Source organism: Camarhynchus parvulus, chromosome 1 (genome assembly GCF_901933205.1).
Source record: "Camarhynchus parvulus chromosome 1, STF_HiC, whole genome shotgun sequence".
Classification (NCBI taxonomy): Eukaryota; Metazoa; Chordata; class Aves; order Passeriformes; family Thraupidae; genus Camarhynchus; species Camarhynchus parvulus.
Window position 1 is genome coordinate 89,276,564 of NC_044571.1, and position 15,953 is coordinate 89,292,516.

A 15,953-nucleotide genomic window follows, 5' to 3' on the forward strand; every position below is an offset into this window, starting at 1 on the left:
GGGGGAAATTGTCTGGCAGCCTGCCCGGAGCCACCCCCAGGTACGGCCTCCTCGGAGCCCTGGTGGAGCCGGCGACTCCCCGCCTGGGGAGGCGTTTTTGGGAACCCCGCGGCCGACACAAATTGGCGCCGCCGGGTCCCCGCAACCTTCCCCTCTTTCCCGGCCCCTGGAAAGCAGCGGGGCTGCCTGCGTTCCCCGCGCCCGCCCGAAACTTATCCCAGCTTGGAGCCTGCACCCAGGGGCTCGCCTGCCTCTCACGCCGCGTGTGTCGCTATGTATGTGAGTGTGTGTGTGAGTGTGTGTGGGTGGGTGTGTGTGTGTGTGTGTGGGAGCGTCCTCTGTGTGGGTGTGGAAGCGCTGGGCTGCCGTGTCCGTGCCTGCTTTCTGTTTGAAGGCATCTAGAAGTGTTGTCTCCGGTGTCCACAGGACCCGCTGGCAAGGCAGAGGGGGTGAGTATGAGCCCCTGGTTGTGACCCCTCTTTCTGCTGTGTCTGAGGTGCCAGGGCGTCCAGTCTGGAGTGTGATCTTTATCTTCATCTGAGAAAGAACAGCTTAGTCCCCGTTCTCCTTCTTCCTCTGAATTTGTCAGGGAAGTGTAGGTGCAGTTTTGTTTCGATCAAAGCAATGCCTGCAGAAGCGATGTGTACTTCCATCCAAACTCTCAGAACTGTGCCACCCCTTTCCAGGCTGAACTCAAACTTCTTTTCTATCTAGCAAAATCTGTTCGTGTCCCCGCTTGACAGTCTGTCCAGCTGTCTGTCTGTCTATCTTCCTTTAGGGTTGACCTTTCTGGGAGAGGCAGCCCAGGTCGCATCGTCAAGTACGTGTCCAGTCCTGTCCAGTTTGATTGGCGTGAGTTTGCCCTCAACCCTCCCTCTCCCCCGAATTCGTTCCTTTTTAAGTAATTAGACAAGGAAAGTCTCATCACCCTCCTGAGCACCTTGGGTCACCAAACAAAACCTCAGTGACAGTACTCAAAATTTTCAGAGGGTTTCTCTGAAGAAAATATACTTGTACTTATATACACGAACACACCCGTAAAATGCTTTCGAGCTGCGCCAGCGTGTAAATGAGGTGTCAACTCCGATTATGTGAAAAGAGATAACACTGATCTCCTAGGCATATTTGAAATAGGTTACCAGTTTATTGTTGGTTGGTTTGTTGTTTGGAATCTCTTCCTCCTGAAATAAACTTGAACAGATTTCTGAAATCGTTTTCCCCCATGGGGTTTCCCCCTGTTCTATGATGTATCTGCCGTTGTAAACAGGAGATGAGCAATTTCTAAATCTGGGATCAGGGTTAGAGGACCAGAAGAGTTAATGCCGCCAACCTAGTTCTGTTTCTAGACACACATGTTTTGGAATATGGCGATACGCTGACGAAAAGGTGCTCTCCGAAAGGACGAGCCTCTCGGCGTTTAGCCGGGAAACCGTGTAGGTCGGAAACTGCAGCTGCGGAGATCGGGATCCCGAGCCCGAAAAGTTTGTTCTGTAGCTCTTTACAGTGATTATTTCTAGGAAGACCGAAGAGGTCAAGCTCTAAATTCAGCTCCGCACGGGTTTACGGCCGCAAACCGTAAGGGACGGTGCTGTAATGCTCCCAAGAGCTGGTGACACACCGGATTTTCACGTTTTGTGTGGTGCCGCTGAAGTGTCTTCTCTCCAGCGAGGTTTTGGACTTGTGCGCCGTGACGGTCTCTCGAGGAGAGGGAAACGTTTGCTAAATTTGTTTTCCAATTCCGACGTTAAAACGAAAAGGCGGCCTTTGAAGCGTCTCTTTTAAGCAGACTTGGAAACCAATTCGCCGGGGATCAGTCGTGAAACCTAAAGAGGGAATGGGGAGCCTGCAAATCTTTGCAGCCGCAAAGAGAATTAATCGCATAACGCCGGCTAGACGGCGTCCGCCCGAGCCGTGAGTTTAAAAATCAAAAGAGGGAGTAAAAACCCGATGCGAAAACCAGAGAAGATGCAGCTACAATAAAAACGGGTCAGTAAAGCCTACCCTGCGCAGGCCGACCCGCATGCCCGGTGTCAGGGCGGAGGGGGAAGGTGTGACCCCAAGGTGTCACATCTGTCAGCGGGGCCTTGGCCGGGGTCCCCCGGGCAGGGGAGGCGGAGGGCGAGGCCGCGGCCGCGAAGCGGAGCTGCGACTCGCTCAGCACCACCGCGGGTGCAGCAGGCACTGCGAGGGGAAGGATCGCCTGCAGACCTGCAGCTAAAGGCCCAGAGCCCCTGCCCCGGCCGTGCTCTGCTTTTTGGCTTCTGCCGACCCAGCTCGGCCTTTTTTCCTGGTGGACTGGGGACGCCTGGCTTCTCTTGCTTTTCCGAGCAGACGACAAAGAGCTGAGATTTCTCTTCTGCGGCTCTCTGGGTGATTCCTTCTCCCTCTTTTCTGTCTTATGCTTGTCCATTAACTTTAAAAACTTGGCGGAGGTTTCTGTTCCCGGGGCTCCAGATACATCTCCTGACACGCAAGAGTCGCAGTCGGCTTTTTCCCTTTCACAGGAAACCGCCCTGCCAAATGGGGTTTCTTCTCCGCTCCAAGTTCAAAGGCACAGTCCTGAAGTAGTTAAGGGGGCAAAAGGGACAAACGTGGGGGAGGCACCGGGTCAGGAGCGCAGGGTCGAAGCCATTAGAGCCTTCGCCTCTGCGGCCTTGCCCTTTGTGGCCTCGGCATTTCGCTGCGGGCACCGTCCCTACGCCTAAGACCGAGGCGCTTGAGGGACACCAGGGAAGGGAAATACCCTGGTGCTTCTCTTTGCAAACCCTAAAGAGCTGGCACTGAGGGCCACCGAGCCCGAAAGAGTGACCCCGGCAGAGAGCGGGATTTCCCACCCGCTCTCCTGCCTTCTTGGGATCCGCGATCACTGGGGTACCGGGGCAGGCATATCCTACTAATACACGGGATAATAATTTCTCTGCCGCTCCCGGTACCTGCTTCTCTCCGTCCACTACATCCCCTGTCAGCCCGAGGGTGTCTGCTGGGGAAATCTTCCCTCGCCGCTGCCCTCTGCTCCTTCCCTGCGAGTTATTGGGTTACACTCGGCTGCTGCGTTATACGGGGCATGTGCTGCGTTGTTAGAAACCTCTATAAAAGAATAAAGACTTAGCGGCAGCCCGCGCCTGAAACTCGTTTACCTACACGTTACAACACAGTCCGCAGAGGCCGCTTAGAAGCGACGGGATTTGGGCTTGTAGAAAGACGAGTCTCCCACTATTTCTATTTGATCGAAAGAATAAAGCCGTGTAAGGTGTTTCCTGTCTACTTGAGATTTTGTGCGGCACTTTAGACAGGTTATTTCTTTGGAAAACAGCCATGGAGCCCATTGTCTTTATCTGATGCTTGAAAGATTGGGGAGGAGAGGAAGAAGAAAAATCATTGTTAAAAAACACTTTGAAGTTGTGCAACTGTTGCTGCTCCAATTTTTTTCTCCAGTTTCCAGATGCACCAGAAATCGTTACTTTGATCTCACAAAGCAGCAATTTATATTTTTTAATTTTTTAAAAAAAATGGTTGGGTAACTCAAAGCGTAATGGCAGACATGCCGGGGATGAGGTCATCGGGCCGCGCGGGGCGGCCCGGGAGGCGGGAGCGAGCGGGCGAGCGCCGGGAGCGCAGGAATGAGGCGGCGGGGAAGGACGGGGCTTTCTCTGCGGACGAGCCTGGTTGCCGGAACATCTGCTCAGAGCTAATCTTACATCCCCGCTCGTTCACAAGGGAGAAATGTGCCAGTGCACAAGGGGCTGACTGAGCGTGCGGTGGGAGCCTCCCTTTAATGCGCTTGCCAGGGGCTGGCGGAGGGGCGCGATGCCACGGAGAGAGGTGCGCACACGTCGAGTTGCAAGGAGCCCAGGAGCTATTAAAACCTGCGGCTGGAGCCGTGGCTAGGGCTAGGACACGGCTTGGCAAATGGTCCCGACACAATTTCGTCAGAGCAGGAGGGAGATCATAGAATCATTTAATATACTGAGTTGGAAAGGACCCGCAAGGATCATCGAAGTCCAATTCCTGGCCCTGCACACGGCAGCCCCATGAATCACACCATGTGCCTGAGAACGTTGTCCAAACGCATCCTGAACTCTGTCAGGCTTGGCGCTGTGACCATTTCTCTGGGTAGACCGTTCCAGTCCGTGCCCAACTACCCTCTGGGTGAAGAACTTTTTCCTGATATCCAACCTAAACATACCCTGACACAGCTTCAGGCCATTCCCTCGGGTCTTGTCACTGGTCACCACAGAGAAGAGTTCAGTGTCTGCCTCTCTGGCGTATGAGGGCCCTCTGCTTTCACTGGTGCATGGCCAACCCTCTTTGAGCGTGCCTCCAAAATTAGTTGCCCCATCTAAAACCAGCTCAGGGATACGATGCATAGGCTGGACCGGGTCGGCTCTCTCCCGTCTGCTCCCTCCGTGCCCGGAGAAGCCTGGACTGGCATCCCTGTCCCCAGGGTCACGGCCGCCGCCGGGCCGCGGTGATGGCAGGGACAGCGCTAAGATCGGCCGGACGGAAGCAGCAGGCTGACAGCTGCCTCCCTCCGGCCTCCCCCTCCCGACCGAGCCACAGCCACCTGCCTAATGGCTTGGCTCCCGGGAGACACCCACCCGCGCGGAGGTCAGGACTTTATTTTGCTAAGGAAAATCAAATGGGAGGAAGGATAAGGGGAGTGTGTTTGTGCGGTGGACACGAGAGACACCGACCCCATCACTCTTCCACTGAAAGCGCAGGCCCGTGTTGGATGAGCGGCGTTGACTGCTGGTGATTGTCTTGCTGGGCAATCCCTGCCGCCTCTGCCTGGCTTTTCCATTCCAAAGATACCGACCCGGATCAGGCTGCTGACCCTACAGACCACGCAAAGTGTGAATTGGCTCTCTCGGGAGCCCGTCGTACCCAGTGGGGATGTTCGCAAAGCTCCTCAAGTGCCCGCCCTGGAGGGAGCTCGACCCGGGCTCTGCTTCTGCCGTGCTCGGCGGGATCCCGCTGGGATTGAGCGGGGGCTGCGCCCTCCTCCCCCAGCGCGGTGGGAGCGGCTCCGCAGCAGCCGCATCCCAGCGGGATTTCGCTGTAAGACCGCCTGGACCCACGCGAGCCCCTGGCAGCAGAAGGCTGGCTCTGATCCCGCTGCTGCCAAGGGGCGAGACGGCTCCAGCCGCCGGTGGCTGGCGAGCGGGCCCAGGCAGCGGGTGGGACACGTCCCGCAGGGTGGCTCCCCGCACGGGCTGGCGTGTCACCGCCCCTGTGCCCCGGGAGCGGAGGTTCCGGTGCTGCTGCAGTCCCCGCTCCGCTGCGAGGTGAGGGCTGCTCGGTGCCTCTCCCGCTGCGGGAGGGGTGCGGGGAGAGCTGCACACGCCAGCGGGAGGCGAGGTGCCCGTGGGGGACAGGAGAGCTGCCAGCTGGCGGCCAGGCACACGGCCGCCCCCTCTGCAGCCTGCGGGCAGGGAAATAAATCTGTGGTCTCCAGGGTAGGGGGCAGCCCCGCACTGCTAGAAGTGTCCCTCCCGTGGGAAATGGGGCCGAAGTGACTCGAGGGTGAGGTGGTGGGATCTGTCACGACTGTTCAAACCCCTTATTTTTAAAAGGGAAGAAATGCGGGGAGAGGAGGAAGAAGAGACAGAGATGAGATGCTGACACTGAGGAGTCGCAGGGAGGCATCAACAATCGGTGCCTATAGACCACATCAAAGCACTGCAGAGCAACAATAAAATGCCTTGAAATACTTCTTAATGCAATGTTTGCATTGGGCAAGTCCACAGATGACGCCGAATTTGCCATCACAAGAGAAAAAAAGCAGCAGATGAGGTTTAACCAACATTTCTCTGAAACCCGACTATAGAGGGAAAAGAGAGGAAGGGAGAGGGAGAGATTTTTATAATCCTGAAAGGCAAGAGGAGAAACCACATCAACGCAAAGTGAGTAAAATACGGCAGGACAGGATTACTAAGGCACAGGGGGATCTTAACAAATAGACCAATATACCACAAAACATCTGTAAAGAAGAAAACTTTCAGTCAGGGTTGCTAGGGAGGCACTTTTGACTCAGAGGCTATTGCTCGGCTCTGCTATTTTAGAAGAGGCCATATTTGTTCCCCCTGGCGCTCGCGTTCCCCTGGCGATAAGGGGGAACACACAACCTGAGTTTTGTCCCGATAGCTGGAGAGCTTTTCTGGGCGGGACGCCTCTCGCACGGATGGTGAAGAAGGAAAACGGGGGCGAATGTGTTGCTGGCAAGGGGAAAGCCTCCGGGTTCCGGTCAGTCTCTGCCAAACAAGCAGTCACACTCAGATGAGCGCTTAATTGCTATTGTGTTTTTGTTTTCCAAAGGCAGGACTCTTATTCCCCGAGCGCGGCTGCAGTGTGGCACAGGCTGGCTTTGTCTGGTTGCTGTACGGCCGCTCTCGTCATGTTGGCCCCGCCTGACTGAGCCCAAAGCCAGGAGTACCTATTTAGCCTCCTGCCACCCACGCACGAGAGAATGGCTGGATGCAGGCGCCTGAACACCTCTCTGCCCTGCAGCGAGGCTCTCCCTCGCTGTCTGCTCATTCCCGAGGAGAGGAAGCCCCGACCTGTGCTGAACTGTCAGATCCCGCTCTCAATTTGCCTCGTTGCCTTCCCCCGTGGGCGAGCTGCTGTCCCCTCTGAATTTGGTTCTGCCAGCTCACCCGCTGGCGGCCGTGCCAGGCGAGCCCCGGCACTGTCTTTCCCTAAGCCGGAGCCCGTCGCGGCTGAGCTTCCCGTGCTGTTTTCACACAGAACCTCCCGGTGGCTGCGCCCACGCCGGGCAGCCTCGGGAAGTGCTGCCGGGGCTACCCGCCCTAGCTCCGGCTGGCCGGGGCGCTCCGCTCTTCCCTGCTGCGGAGATGCCCCCTTTGTCCGGCCCCTGCGGACAGCAGCGGGCTGCTGCCCGCCGCCCGCCTCAAAATATTGTTCTGCGGGAGCCTGAGAGGCGGCACTGGGGCCCTCCGGCTCCTCCGAGTATGCCACACGCCGCTCCCTGACCCGAGGCGGCTCCGTGCCCGCAGCGGCAGGGGCCGAGCCCAGCGCAGGGAGAGAGGCCTTGCTGCGGGGCGAGCTCCGCACACGCTGCCGGGCTCGCTGCTGCCTGGTCCTGCCTCCCCAGGGGATGGAGAGAGAAGATAATTTCACTTATAGAATCATGATAGAACGTGACCCCGACAGGAATGCGGCCGGCACCGAGACGGGAGCGGGGGGATATCTGCAGGTTTCTGCGGCTTTGCGGGGAATTAGCGGGTTGAGCTGTGGGGAGCCGAGAAAGCTGCGCTGAGGGAGGGATAAAGGTTCAGCTGGATCAGGGGGTATCCCACGGCATAATCGCTCGTCGCCCTCCGTTCGATTCCAAGGCTTCTATCTTCCAGGCGGGAGAAATCCCTGCGAGGTGTGCAACTCACACGGGCAAAAAAAAAGGGACCACAGATACCAGGAGAACTTCCTCCCGCCAGCCCAAAATTTCGCCCTGAGAGAGCCCAGTCTCCCTCAGCTTTCTCGTTACTAGAAACTAATAAAAATAGTATTAGAAGCTAATAAAATCTTGCTTAATAATAAATCTGGGTCAATTCCGGGCGCGGAGCAAGAGCGGGAGAGGTTTGAGATGCAGGAAGAGAGTGCGGGTCTGGGTCTGGTGGTTCATGGCCACTTTCGAGGGGTTTGGAGCCGCGTGTCTGGCGTGCCTGCCTCACACAGCACTTGTGTTTCACGTGGGTCAAAATGAGCCGTGTTTGAAGTTCCCGGGTTGTGCCACGAGCGTATCTCGTGAGGAGGCCGGGGACCTCTCTCCTGCTTCTGCAGTGGTGCCTAGCGTCAATAGCACTGTTTTCCATAGTGGGAGGATTACATCCGGCGGCCACAGATCTTTTGAATAGTCCCATTAAAGTCTGCTTCGTTTTAGGTTCGGCCCCAAACGGGATTGTTTACAGTATAACACATCATGTATGAGGTAGAGGAGCGCAGAGACGTCTCTTGGTTCAAAGAGCCGTGCCTTGAAGAGTGAAAAAAAATCCCCCTATATTTATTTTTTTGACCGAACGCACATTGAAATGCTGTGCGCATTCCTGCTTTCCTCCCTGGAAAAGCGAGCTTTGGATCCCGTCTCGGTAACAAGGGGCCGGTTGTCCGCCTGCAGCGCCCCGTATGAGAACTATTGTACAACAGCAAGACCCACAGCGTTTTCTGGGGAACGCCATTTCTTCGGCGTGTATGAGGCTTGGGGACAAGAGCGGGACAAGGGGCAGCGTGGCTGGGTCCTGCCCGGGCCCCGGGCTGGTTAAAGCTCGCTTGGCTTCTCCCTCTCCTCCTCCGCGGAGGCAGCTCAGGCTGGGACGGCTGCAAGGTACCATAGGCCCCGTGTGTCCACATCTCCCCACTGATCGCACTCAGCCCTGTGGGTTTGGGAGCCGAGGGTTGCATTTGGGCTGGAAAAGTAATACAACAGAAAAGGAAACAAATCCCCAAACGTCAACTCCCTCAAACGATCCCAAATTATAACAGCAGCAATTACCTGCGAAGAAGCAGCTCCTCTGTGTAAAGCTGTTTGCTGCCAGCTTTAAACTGATTTCTTTTACTTTTCCGATGGAAAAGAGTCAGGCTCCCTGCAGAGAACAATCACCTTTCAGACTAAAATCTCCCTGCCGAGACTCGCGCGTGGGCTGCCCCACGCCTGATACTGGTCCAGCTTTCCCAGTGCTCCTCGTGGGGTGATAAGGGAGGTGTACACATCCCGATCTGGGGTCATAGGGGTGCCGAGCCAAGGCAGAGCTGAGCCCGTCGGCCTCCGGGAGATGCTTGGCCGGCGACCTTCTCGGGACCAGCTCTGGTGCCCTGACTCTGATAGTGGATCTGGTTAAAACTCTTGCCCTGCAGTTTGTGTAGATACAGCCTCGCTGCCGGCTTTTCCCCGCTCCTCCCGAGGTCTTCTAACCCTCTAGAACTCGGAAATTCCTTCAGGGTGGTTTTGTATTGAGGAAAAAAACCTCAAACCAGTCAACAAACGAACAACCCAACCCAGACCTATGAACTGCTTTGAAATCTCTCTCGGTCCCGTCTCGCCGGCTAACACCGCTCCAGAGTCCACCTGCAAACCGGGCAGGGGCAGGAAGAAGGAGGCCCCGAGGAAACCTCAGCGACCCGATGCGGATGAGGCCGGGGGGGCGCAGGGGGGTCGCGGAGCCCCGGAGCCCAGCTGCACCTTCTCCTCGGTACCAGCACCCTGTGAGAGCGGTTTCGGCTGTCTTTGCCGCCTCTCCTCGGGGATGTGTGTGTGCGCAAATAAGGCTGTCAGGAAGGTAATGTGGCGGGTGGCATGGCTGATTCGACACCTCTGTTCCACATGGAGCTGAGTTGTACACAGGTTTTTTTTTGGGGCCGGGGTTGGGGGGGGGGGGGGAGGTCAGCCCTGCTTTCCGGTGTTCTTGCCAGCCCCTGCCCTCCTGCCTCTCGCCATCCGAGAGCTGCACCACGAGGATTCACCTGTCAGCAGAAGCTTCAGCACAAGGCAGGGAGAAAATCTGCAGAAGAGGGAGGAAAAATAAATATCTTATAAAAAAAGCGGGGTGGTAGGAGCGGCCGGGATTGGGTCCGGGGCGCCCGTGGGTGTGAAGCCGAGTGCACCGGGCGGGCGCGCCCCCAGGCTGTGCCCGGCGGCTGCAGCGCGCAGGGGGCGCGGAGCGGAGCAGCCCGCCCGTGTATATCTGCGGGTTTCACGCCAGCAGCGAGAGCTGAAAGCGGCAGAAACTCCTGCTGACAAGCAGGCAAAGCGGGTCTGTAGTCTGCAAATGAAGAGAGAGATCATCTAAGTGCCCCGCTTTTCGTTCCGGGTTGTTCTGAAGTTTGGCGTGGTAAATACGAAATGCATGGCTTTTAATCCTGCCTGTGTTGTCCCAAGTCAGTAGCTGAGAAGGCAGAAGGGTCTCTAGCCGGGACTTTGGTCTTTGTTTGCGAGGGGAACCTGCTTTGTGTGAATTATTCATCATAATTGCCTATTTCCAAGCAGCTCCGCGGGGAGGCTCCGAAATGCAGTCAGGTCTCACTGGTGCCTGGAGAAAAGTGACGCCCGGAGCCAGTGGAAGTTCAGGGACAATTTTAAGTTCCCGATTCTCCTCCCCACCGGGAGCACTGGGGCCGGCATGGGGATGAATAGGGGGAGAGGCCCGGGGACAAGGGGCATTTTGTTGCCTTAAGCCCAGCAAATGTGCCGATGCGTCTCTGCTCTGCCTGGTCTCCTTCTGCCGCCCCGAAAACATGAGAGACAAAAATAATATACGCGCCGAAACAAACAGAGAGAAGTCCTGGTAAAATGGAGGGAAAGTAGTGGCTGTATTTTATAGTCCAAGTGTATAATCGGATATTTTTTTCTGTCCTGATAGAAAGCAGATAAATTTAGGAAGGGAGAGCTAAGAGAATAATTACAGGGTGAAGGTAGTTAAATTTTATTTCGAGTCCCAAAGGCAAAACCTGACATTTTATTGCAAACATCTGGAAGGCTTAAGAGACTGGCATGGTGTTTGTTTAAACACTAATAGAGATTTTTATTCTGTAAAACACAAACAAAGCCCATTTAAAAACACTTGAGACTGTAAATATTTTGCGGTGGTTCAATTCTCAAAGCCTGAGAAAACTGGGGGAAGGAGAGGGGGAACGAATCGACAGCATAATAGGGGTATAATTATGAATTAGTTAATATACGCAACAATACCGTTTGTGCAGACCATAAAAATAAATTGCAGGCGTATTTTTTTTTCCCAGTCACAGTAACTGACCCCGCGCAGCACGGGAACATCACCTCGCTCGTGTTTCCAAGCGGCGACTTGTGCTTGCTTTAAACTTGCCTCTTTCTAGAGTGCCAGCCTCGAAATCCTCGATCCGTTCAAAGATAATCGGCGCTGCGTTAAAGCCCAGCAAATCGCTCACTCACGTTATCAGATAGCCTGGTTTTAACGTTGTGTTCGATTACTAACTTTTTAAAAAAGAGAAATAACAATAAATCCGCGGGCTAGATCTGGGGAAACCTTCGGAAAGGTTTTTCTTGCTGTGGAGAATGGTTTGAAAGTGGCCCAGCCCCTGCAAACAGCACATCTGGACAGCACTCCCGCCCAGCAGCCGGCTCCCCTTATTTCTCTTTTTTCCCCCAAATATTTCCATATATAAACAAATATTTTTCAGGCTAGCTCTGCGACAACTGGAAAGCAGAAGTGAATGATTTCTTTATAAACCCCGAGGCCTGGCCCTGCGACCCTTGCTCCTGCCACTTTATTCCAGGGAGCAGTTTCCTGGATTTAATGGGAGCTACCCCTGCGAGTAAGAGTCTGGAATAAAGACCAGGCAAAGGGACGCATTCATCTCTGGCGGCCGGGGGTCGGAGTCGGATCTGAATCCAGATTAAGGCCAGGCCTCGGGTAGACTCGAGGTTTGCGCCGCTCGCCGCGGGGAGAGGGGACCCCGGCCCCGGTGCCGCTGCGGCCGAGGGGAGCCCCGGAGCCCGGGTGCGGGCGGCGCGGCCGCGTTTTGCTCTGTCAGATCTATCTCGGTGCAAAGGCTCAGCCGAGTTCCCATCCCCCGGCTCGGGGAGAGGAGGGGGTTTTCTCTGGGCGAGCTTTCTCAGCGCAGGGGGCAGCGAAGCCTGCGAGGGGGCAGCTCTCTGTGCCCCCCGCCCCCCTCATCCCTCCCCTTTCCCCGGCACATCCAGTGGGGCCGCAAGGTCGCTGCAGGGGCTGCCCTCTCTCCCCGCTCGCACGGCGGAGCGGCGGCGCCTTTGTGTTCGCCGCTTTCGCAGCGCCCGGCGCGGACGGGCACAGGGAGAGCGAGCAGTCCCAAACCTCCCAGGCACCAGGATAGGGCCAGGGAGGAGGGAGAGGAGCAGCCGTCGGGGCCGTGAATCCATCCATCCCCGCGGTGCCGGGAGCGGTGTCCGGGACCGCGGGGAGCTGCTCTCCCGCCCCTGGCAAAGGGGTCTGCTCCCTGGGGTTTGACAATTAGGGGCCGTATTGGCGTGGAAAGTGCGCTGTGTCTCTTGTCGGTGCTGCAGAGGCTGTGCTCGGCTGCCAGAGCCGGGCGCGGAGCGCTCGGACACCTCAGCTCGCACAGGAGAGAGCCCCAAGGTAAGAGACCCAAAAGGGGTCGGGGCTGCTTTAAACCGTCCACCCGTAAAACCACACTTGCTGCTCTGGAAAACGTATTTCTGAGTTCTTACATCAGTTCCCAAAATTCGCTTAAATCTCCCTGCCTTTCCAGCACCATTTCTTTTCACTAAACCGCTATAAATAATCCGCTGTTTTCTTGGGCTCTTTTGCTAAAATCTCCCTCCAGCTTCTTTGAAAGCCTTCCTCGGTGCCTGCATCCCAGACAAGTGTTTCCGAGGCTTTCGGAAAGAGGGAAAAGAATTGTTTTGATGGGGTTTTGGGGGGGAGTTTTTTTTTTGTTTTTGAGACATTCCTTCGCCTGGGAAAAGACACACAGCTGGGCGACCCGCTGGAAACACGTGTGCCCTCCTCGAGTGCCCGCTCCCGCTGTCGGCTTCCTCCAAGCCCCTGCCTCGGTCGCTCTCTTGTTGCTACTCCTGCCCGGCACGGCTCCCCCGGGAGCGGGCAGCGCAGGGTGCGGAATACACGCCATCCATCCCGTGTGGCAGCGCCGCTGAGCCAGCGGAGAGTGACCTGTCAAGGAGGTGTACTGGAGGGGAGGGGAAAGGAGCCACGGGGAGGGGGATGAGGGCTGCAGGGCGGGTGATGGAGACGTACAAAACCTGCTCCTCGGCCTAGATAACAGGGTTTAGCTGGGGTTTCCGAAGAAAAGGCTTCTTTCCCGTTTTTCATCTGAAATCCGTTTCCGTGCGTGGGAACCCCGGCGGGCTGCTGTCAGTCGGCGCTTTAGGCCGGGGAGAGCGGGCTGAAGGGCTCCGCCGTACCGCGCCGACGTGAGCACCAGGGATTCACTCGGAGCACAAGGAAGTGTCCTTTCCCCCTACACTCCCACAAGTGCCCCTTTCACTTGCTTTCAGCCCCGTAGGAAAAAAAAAATCATCTATGAAAAAACCTGCCCTAAACAGCTCTGCACCTTCAGGGAGCAGCTGAGAAGCAACGGACGAAAATAATCCATTCCTCAAAATTTGTGGGTCTCCTTGCCCGCTTTTCCACCGCGGGTCAGTCCAGGCTAATCCCCTCTCATACTTTATAATTATTCACATTTTATTTTGAACTTGTGTCGAATTAACTCCCCGCGGCTTTCCCCGCTGTATATTCTGTGTACAATGTTTCACTTGACTTCACCTATTTTTCCGGGGTCCCACCAGCTAATGAAAACACACGCTTCTGTCACCTTCTCAAAAGCCGCCCTTGCTGCTTTTCACTGCGAGCCCCCCCGCGCCACGCGTGACCGAGGGGCGTGGGAGCAGCTGCGGGCCCGCCTCAGCCGGGCGGATGTCAGGGCAGAGTGAACAAGAGAGCAGAAATAAAATGCTGAATATTATCCAGGCAAGCAGCCGGGATTTGTACCTAGCGGCTTTGTTTTCGCTGTAGCTAGAGTGACAAAAAGAAGCGGGAAAGGGAAAAAAAAATATTTTTATCTGGATAAAAATCCCTTCCCAAAGAGAAGGAGCTCCCCATGCCCGGCTGTGTCTGGGTGTCCCTGCCAGCCCACGCCGCCCGCTCAGCCCCGCCGCTCCACGGACACGCATCGTTTTGAAGTGAAATTTCAACCCCCTCGAGACGTTGCTTCTGCTTCTGCCAAACACCGATTCCGCCGGCAAGGGCAAGTAATTCATGGCATAAATGAAGTTTTAAAAACACCCTGTCACCCGGCGCCGCTGGGCGGTAAAGCACCTCTCGGGTGCTTTGCGTGGGCATTAACCAGCAGCAGCGTTTGGGAAGCCTGGGTGCGGCGCAGAGAAGCGCGGGAGTTGTTACCTCTCTGTGTTTAGAGTTATGGGTTTCCTACTGGCTCCCCGTTCTTCAAACAGTTAATTCTCCCGGCCGGTGTTCCAGGACTCAGATGGCCAAAATTCCTCTCCCTCAAGCCCGAGTCTCCCTCCCCTCCCTATTGGGTCGCAGCTTTTGGGTCTCTCCCGAGCTCTCCCGCCTATTGGTCGGGGACATTTTTTTTCCCCTTTTTTTTTTTTTTTTTTTTCCTGACAGGCGCACACAGCCTGCCTAACTCTTGGAGAAAAAAAAAAATCCCAGAAGTTTGGATCAATCAGAGAGAGACAGAAGGAAAGGGGAGAAGAAAAAAAAAAAAAAAAAACAAGAAATCCAGCCTGCTGCAGCCCCTCTGAGCAAGTGCTGGGACCTGGGCTGAGCACACCCTCCTGGCTCTGCCTGCGGAGTATCTGCAGCCTCATGTAGTGCCTTCAGGAGACTGAGGGCTGGTTCTTCTGGGGGTGCAGCTGGGGAGGGGTGGGGGGGGAGACAGAGGCAAGAGGCTCTGCCTCTGGTCCCCGAGCTGTGTGCTCCCAGCCACTGGTCGCTCCTGTGCCCAAGGGTCTGGGCTGGGGGATAAGATGAGTGAGAGGCGAAGATCGGCGGTGGCCCTCAGCTCCCGAGCGCACGCTTTCTCGGTAGAAGCCTTGATCGGGACAAATAAAAAGAGGAAACTGCGAGACTGGGAGGACAAGGGGCTGGATTTGTCCATGGAAAGCCTCAGCCCCAATGGCCAGCTGGGGGACAATGAAGACCCGACTCAGTGCCTGGACCTCAACCCTGGTTAGTGCGACTCCTTTCTCTTCGGGACCCCCTCTCCTGCCCCTCTCCCTCCCAGCTTCTCACCCTGAGTCCTGTCGGGAGCTACCCGCCGGGCAGCGCGTCCCGGAAAACATCCGAGACTGGGAGCGCAGAAAAAAAGAAGCGGGAATTTTGCGGAGATTTCTTTTTTTTTTTTTTTTCTTGATGTTGTTTTTGTGGGTTTTTTGTTGTTTGTTTGGTTGGTTTTTTCCTTTCAGTTTACGGGAACTTTGTGTCACTCGCTGTGTCTCTTTCCCCCCCACATAGCTCCGTGATCTCCCGGCAGGGACGGCGTGTCCCCTCTGCTTCCTTTTTAACCCTCTCTCCTTCCACTCCCTCCGTGCCTGCCGATCGCGATACTCCTTCCCGGGTGTCTCGGGACACGCGTTTCCTTTTGCCCCACTTTCCCGAGCCCCGAGTTGGAGCTGCCGGGAGGGTCGGGGGCAAAGGAGTGGGGTGCGAGATGCTCCCCTCTCCTCTTTCCCGAGTCACCCCCGCGTACTCCCCGCGGAAACAGCGATGTCCTAAGCGGAGGTTTCGGTGTAGGAGGAGGATGTGGGCATCCGGGATCAGCGCTGCTCCGGGGCGAGGGTCGTCGGCTCTTCGGAGCGATGGTGACCCGCTGTGTGCTCCCGCAGCTCGGGGTCCTTCTCCTGGGATCGGACCCGCTGTGTGCTCCCGCAGCTCGGGGTCCTTCTCCCGGAACCGGACCCGCGGGTTCCGGCCGGCGCGGCCTCGCTCCGCTCCCGGGACGGAGCCCACAAGCCGCGGCGGAAGCGCGGGATGATGCGGAGGGGTCCCTTCCCTCTCCGGAGGGAAACGCTCCCGGCAGGGAAAAGGAGCCCAGCGGGTAAGGGGCACTGCCAGGAGTCCAGCCCCGCTCCCGAGCCTGGCTCCTCCGGGGAGCCACGCACGGAGCAGCACCGGGCCCGCGGCCCCAAGGCCGGCGGGACGGGGTTACCGCAGAGGGAGCACAACACTTCCGTCCTGGTGTCCGTACTTTGGACTTTAAACTTTCGTCTGTTTACTTTTATTTAAAAGGGATCCGGTGTCTCGCAGCTTCCATTTGGCTCAAGCCAAACACTCGGGCTCCTCTTGTCCCCCCGGCCGCTCCTCTCCGGCCTAAAGCGAGGGCTCCGCAAACGCAGCCGCGGATCCGCGGCGATCCCGGGGGTGAAATCGCACCGGGCCTCGCTCCCCCAGCTGTCCCCGCGCCCTTCTCGCCGTCCCCACGCCCTG

General features: G+C 56.6%; 1 protein-coding gene across 4 annotated transcripts in view; it reads left to right on the forward strand.

Moving 5' to 3' along the window:
* The first annotated feature begins 391 nt into the window (after positions 1 to 391).
* The window catches only part of TBX15 (T-box transcription factor 15), a 103,384-nt gene continuing 87,822 nt past the window's right edge, over positions 392 to 15,953 (forward strand). The window contains exon 1 of one of the 4 annotated variants that reach the window (XM_030944557.1): positions 392 to 449. Coding sequence is in view for 1 of the 4 variants with exons in the window: in XM_030944533.1 (XP_030800393.1) it covers positions 14,495 to 14,696 (202 nt within the window). In the remaining 3 variants the exon portion in view is untranslated. Of the gene's footprint in view, positions 450 to 9,762; positions 9,843 to 11,910; positions 12,102 to 14,407; positions 14,697 to 15,953 lie in introns of those variants that run through there. The other 3 variants (XM_030944542.1, XM_030944550.1, XM_030944533.1) reach the window with 3 other exon arrangements.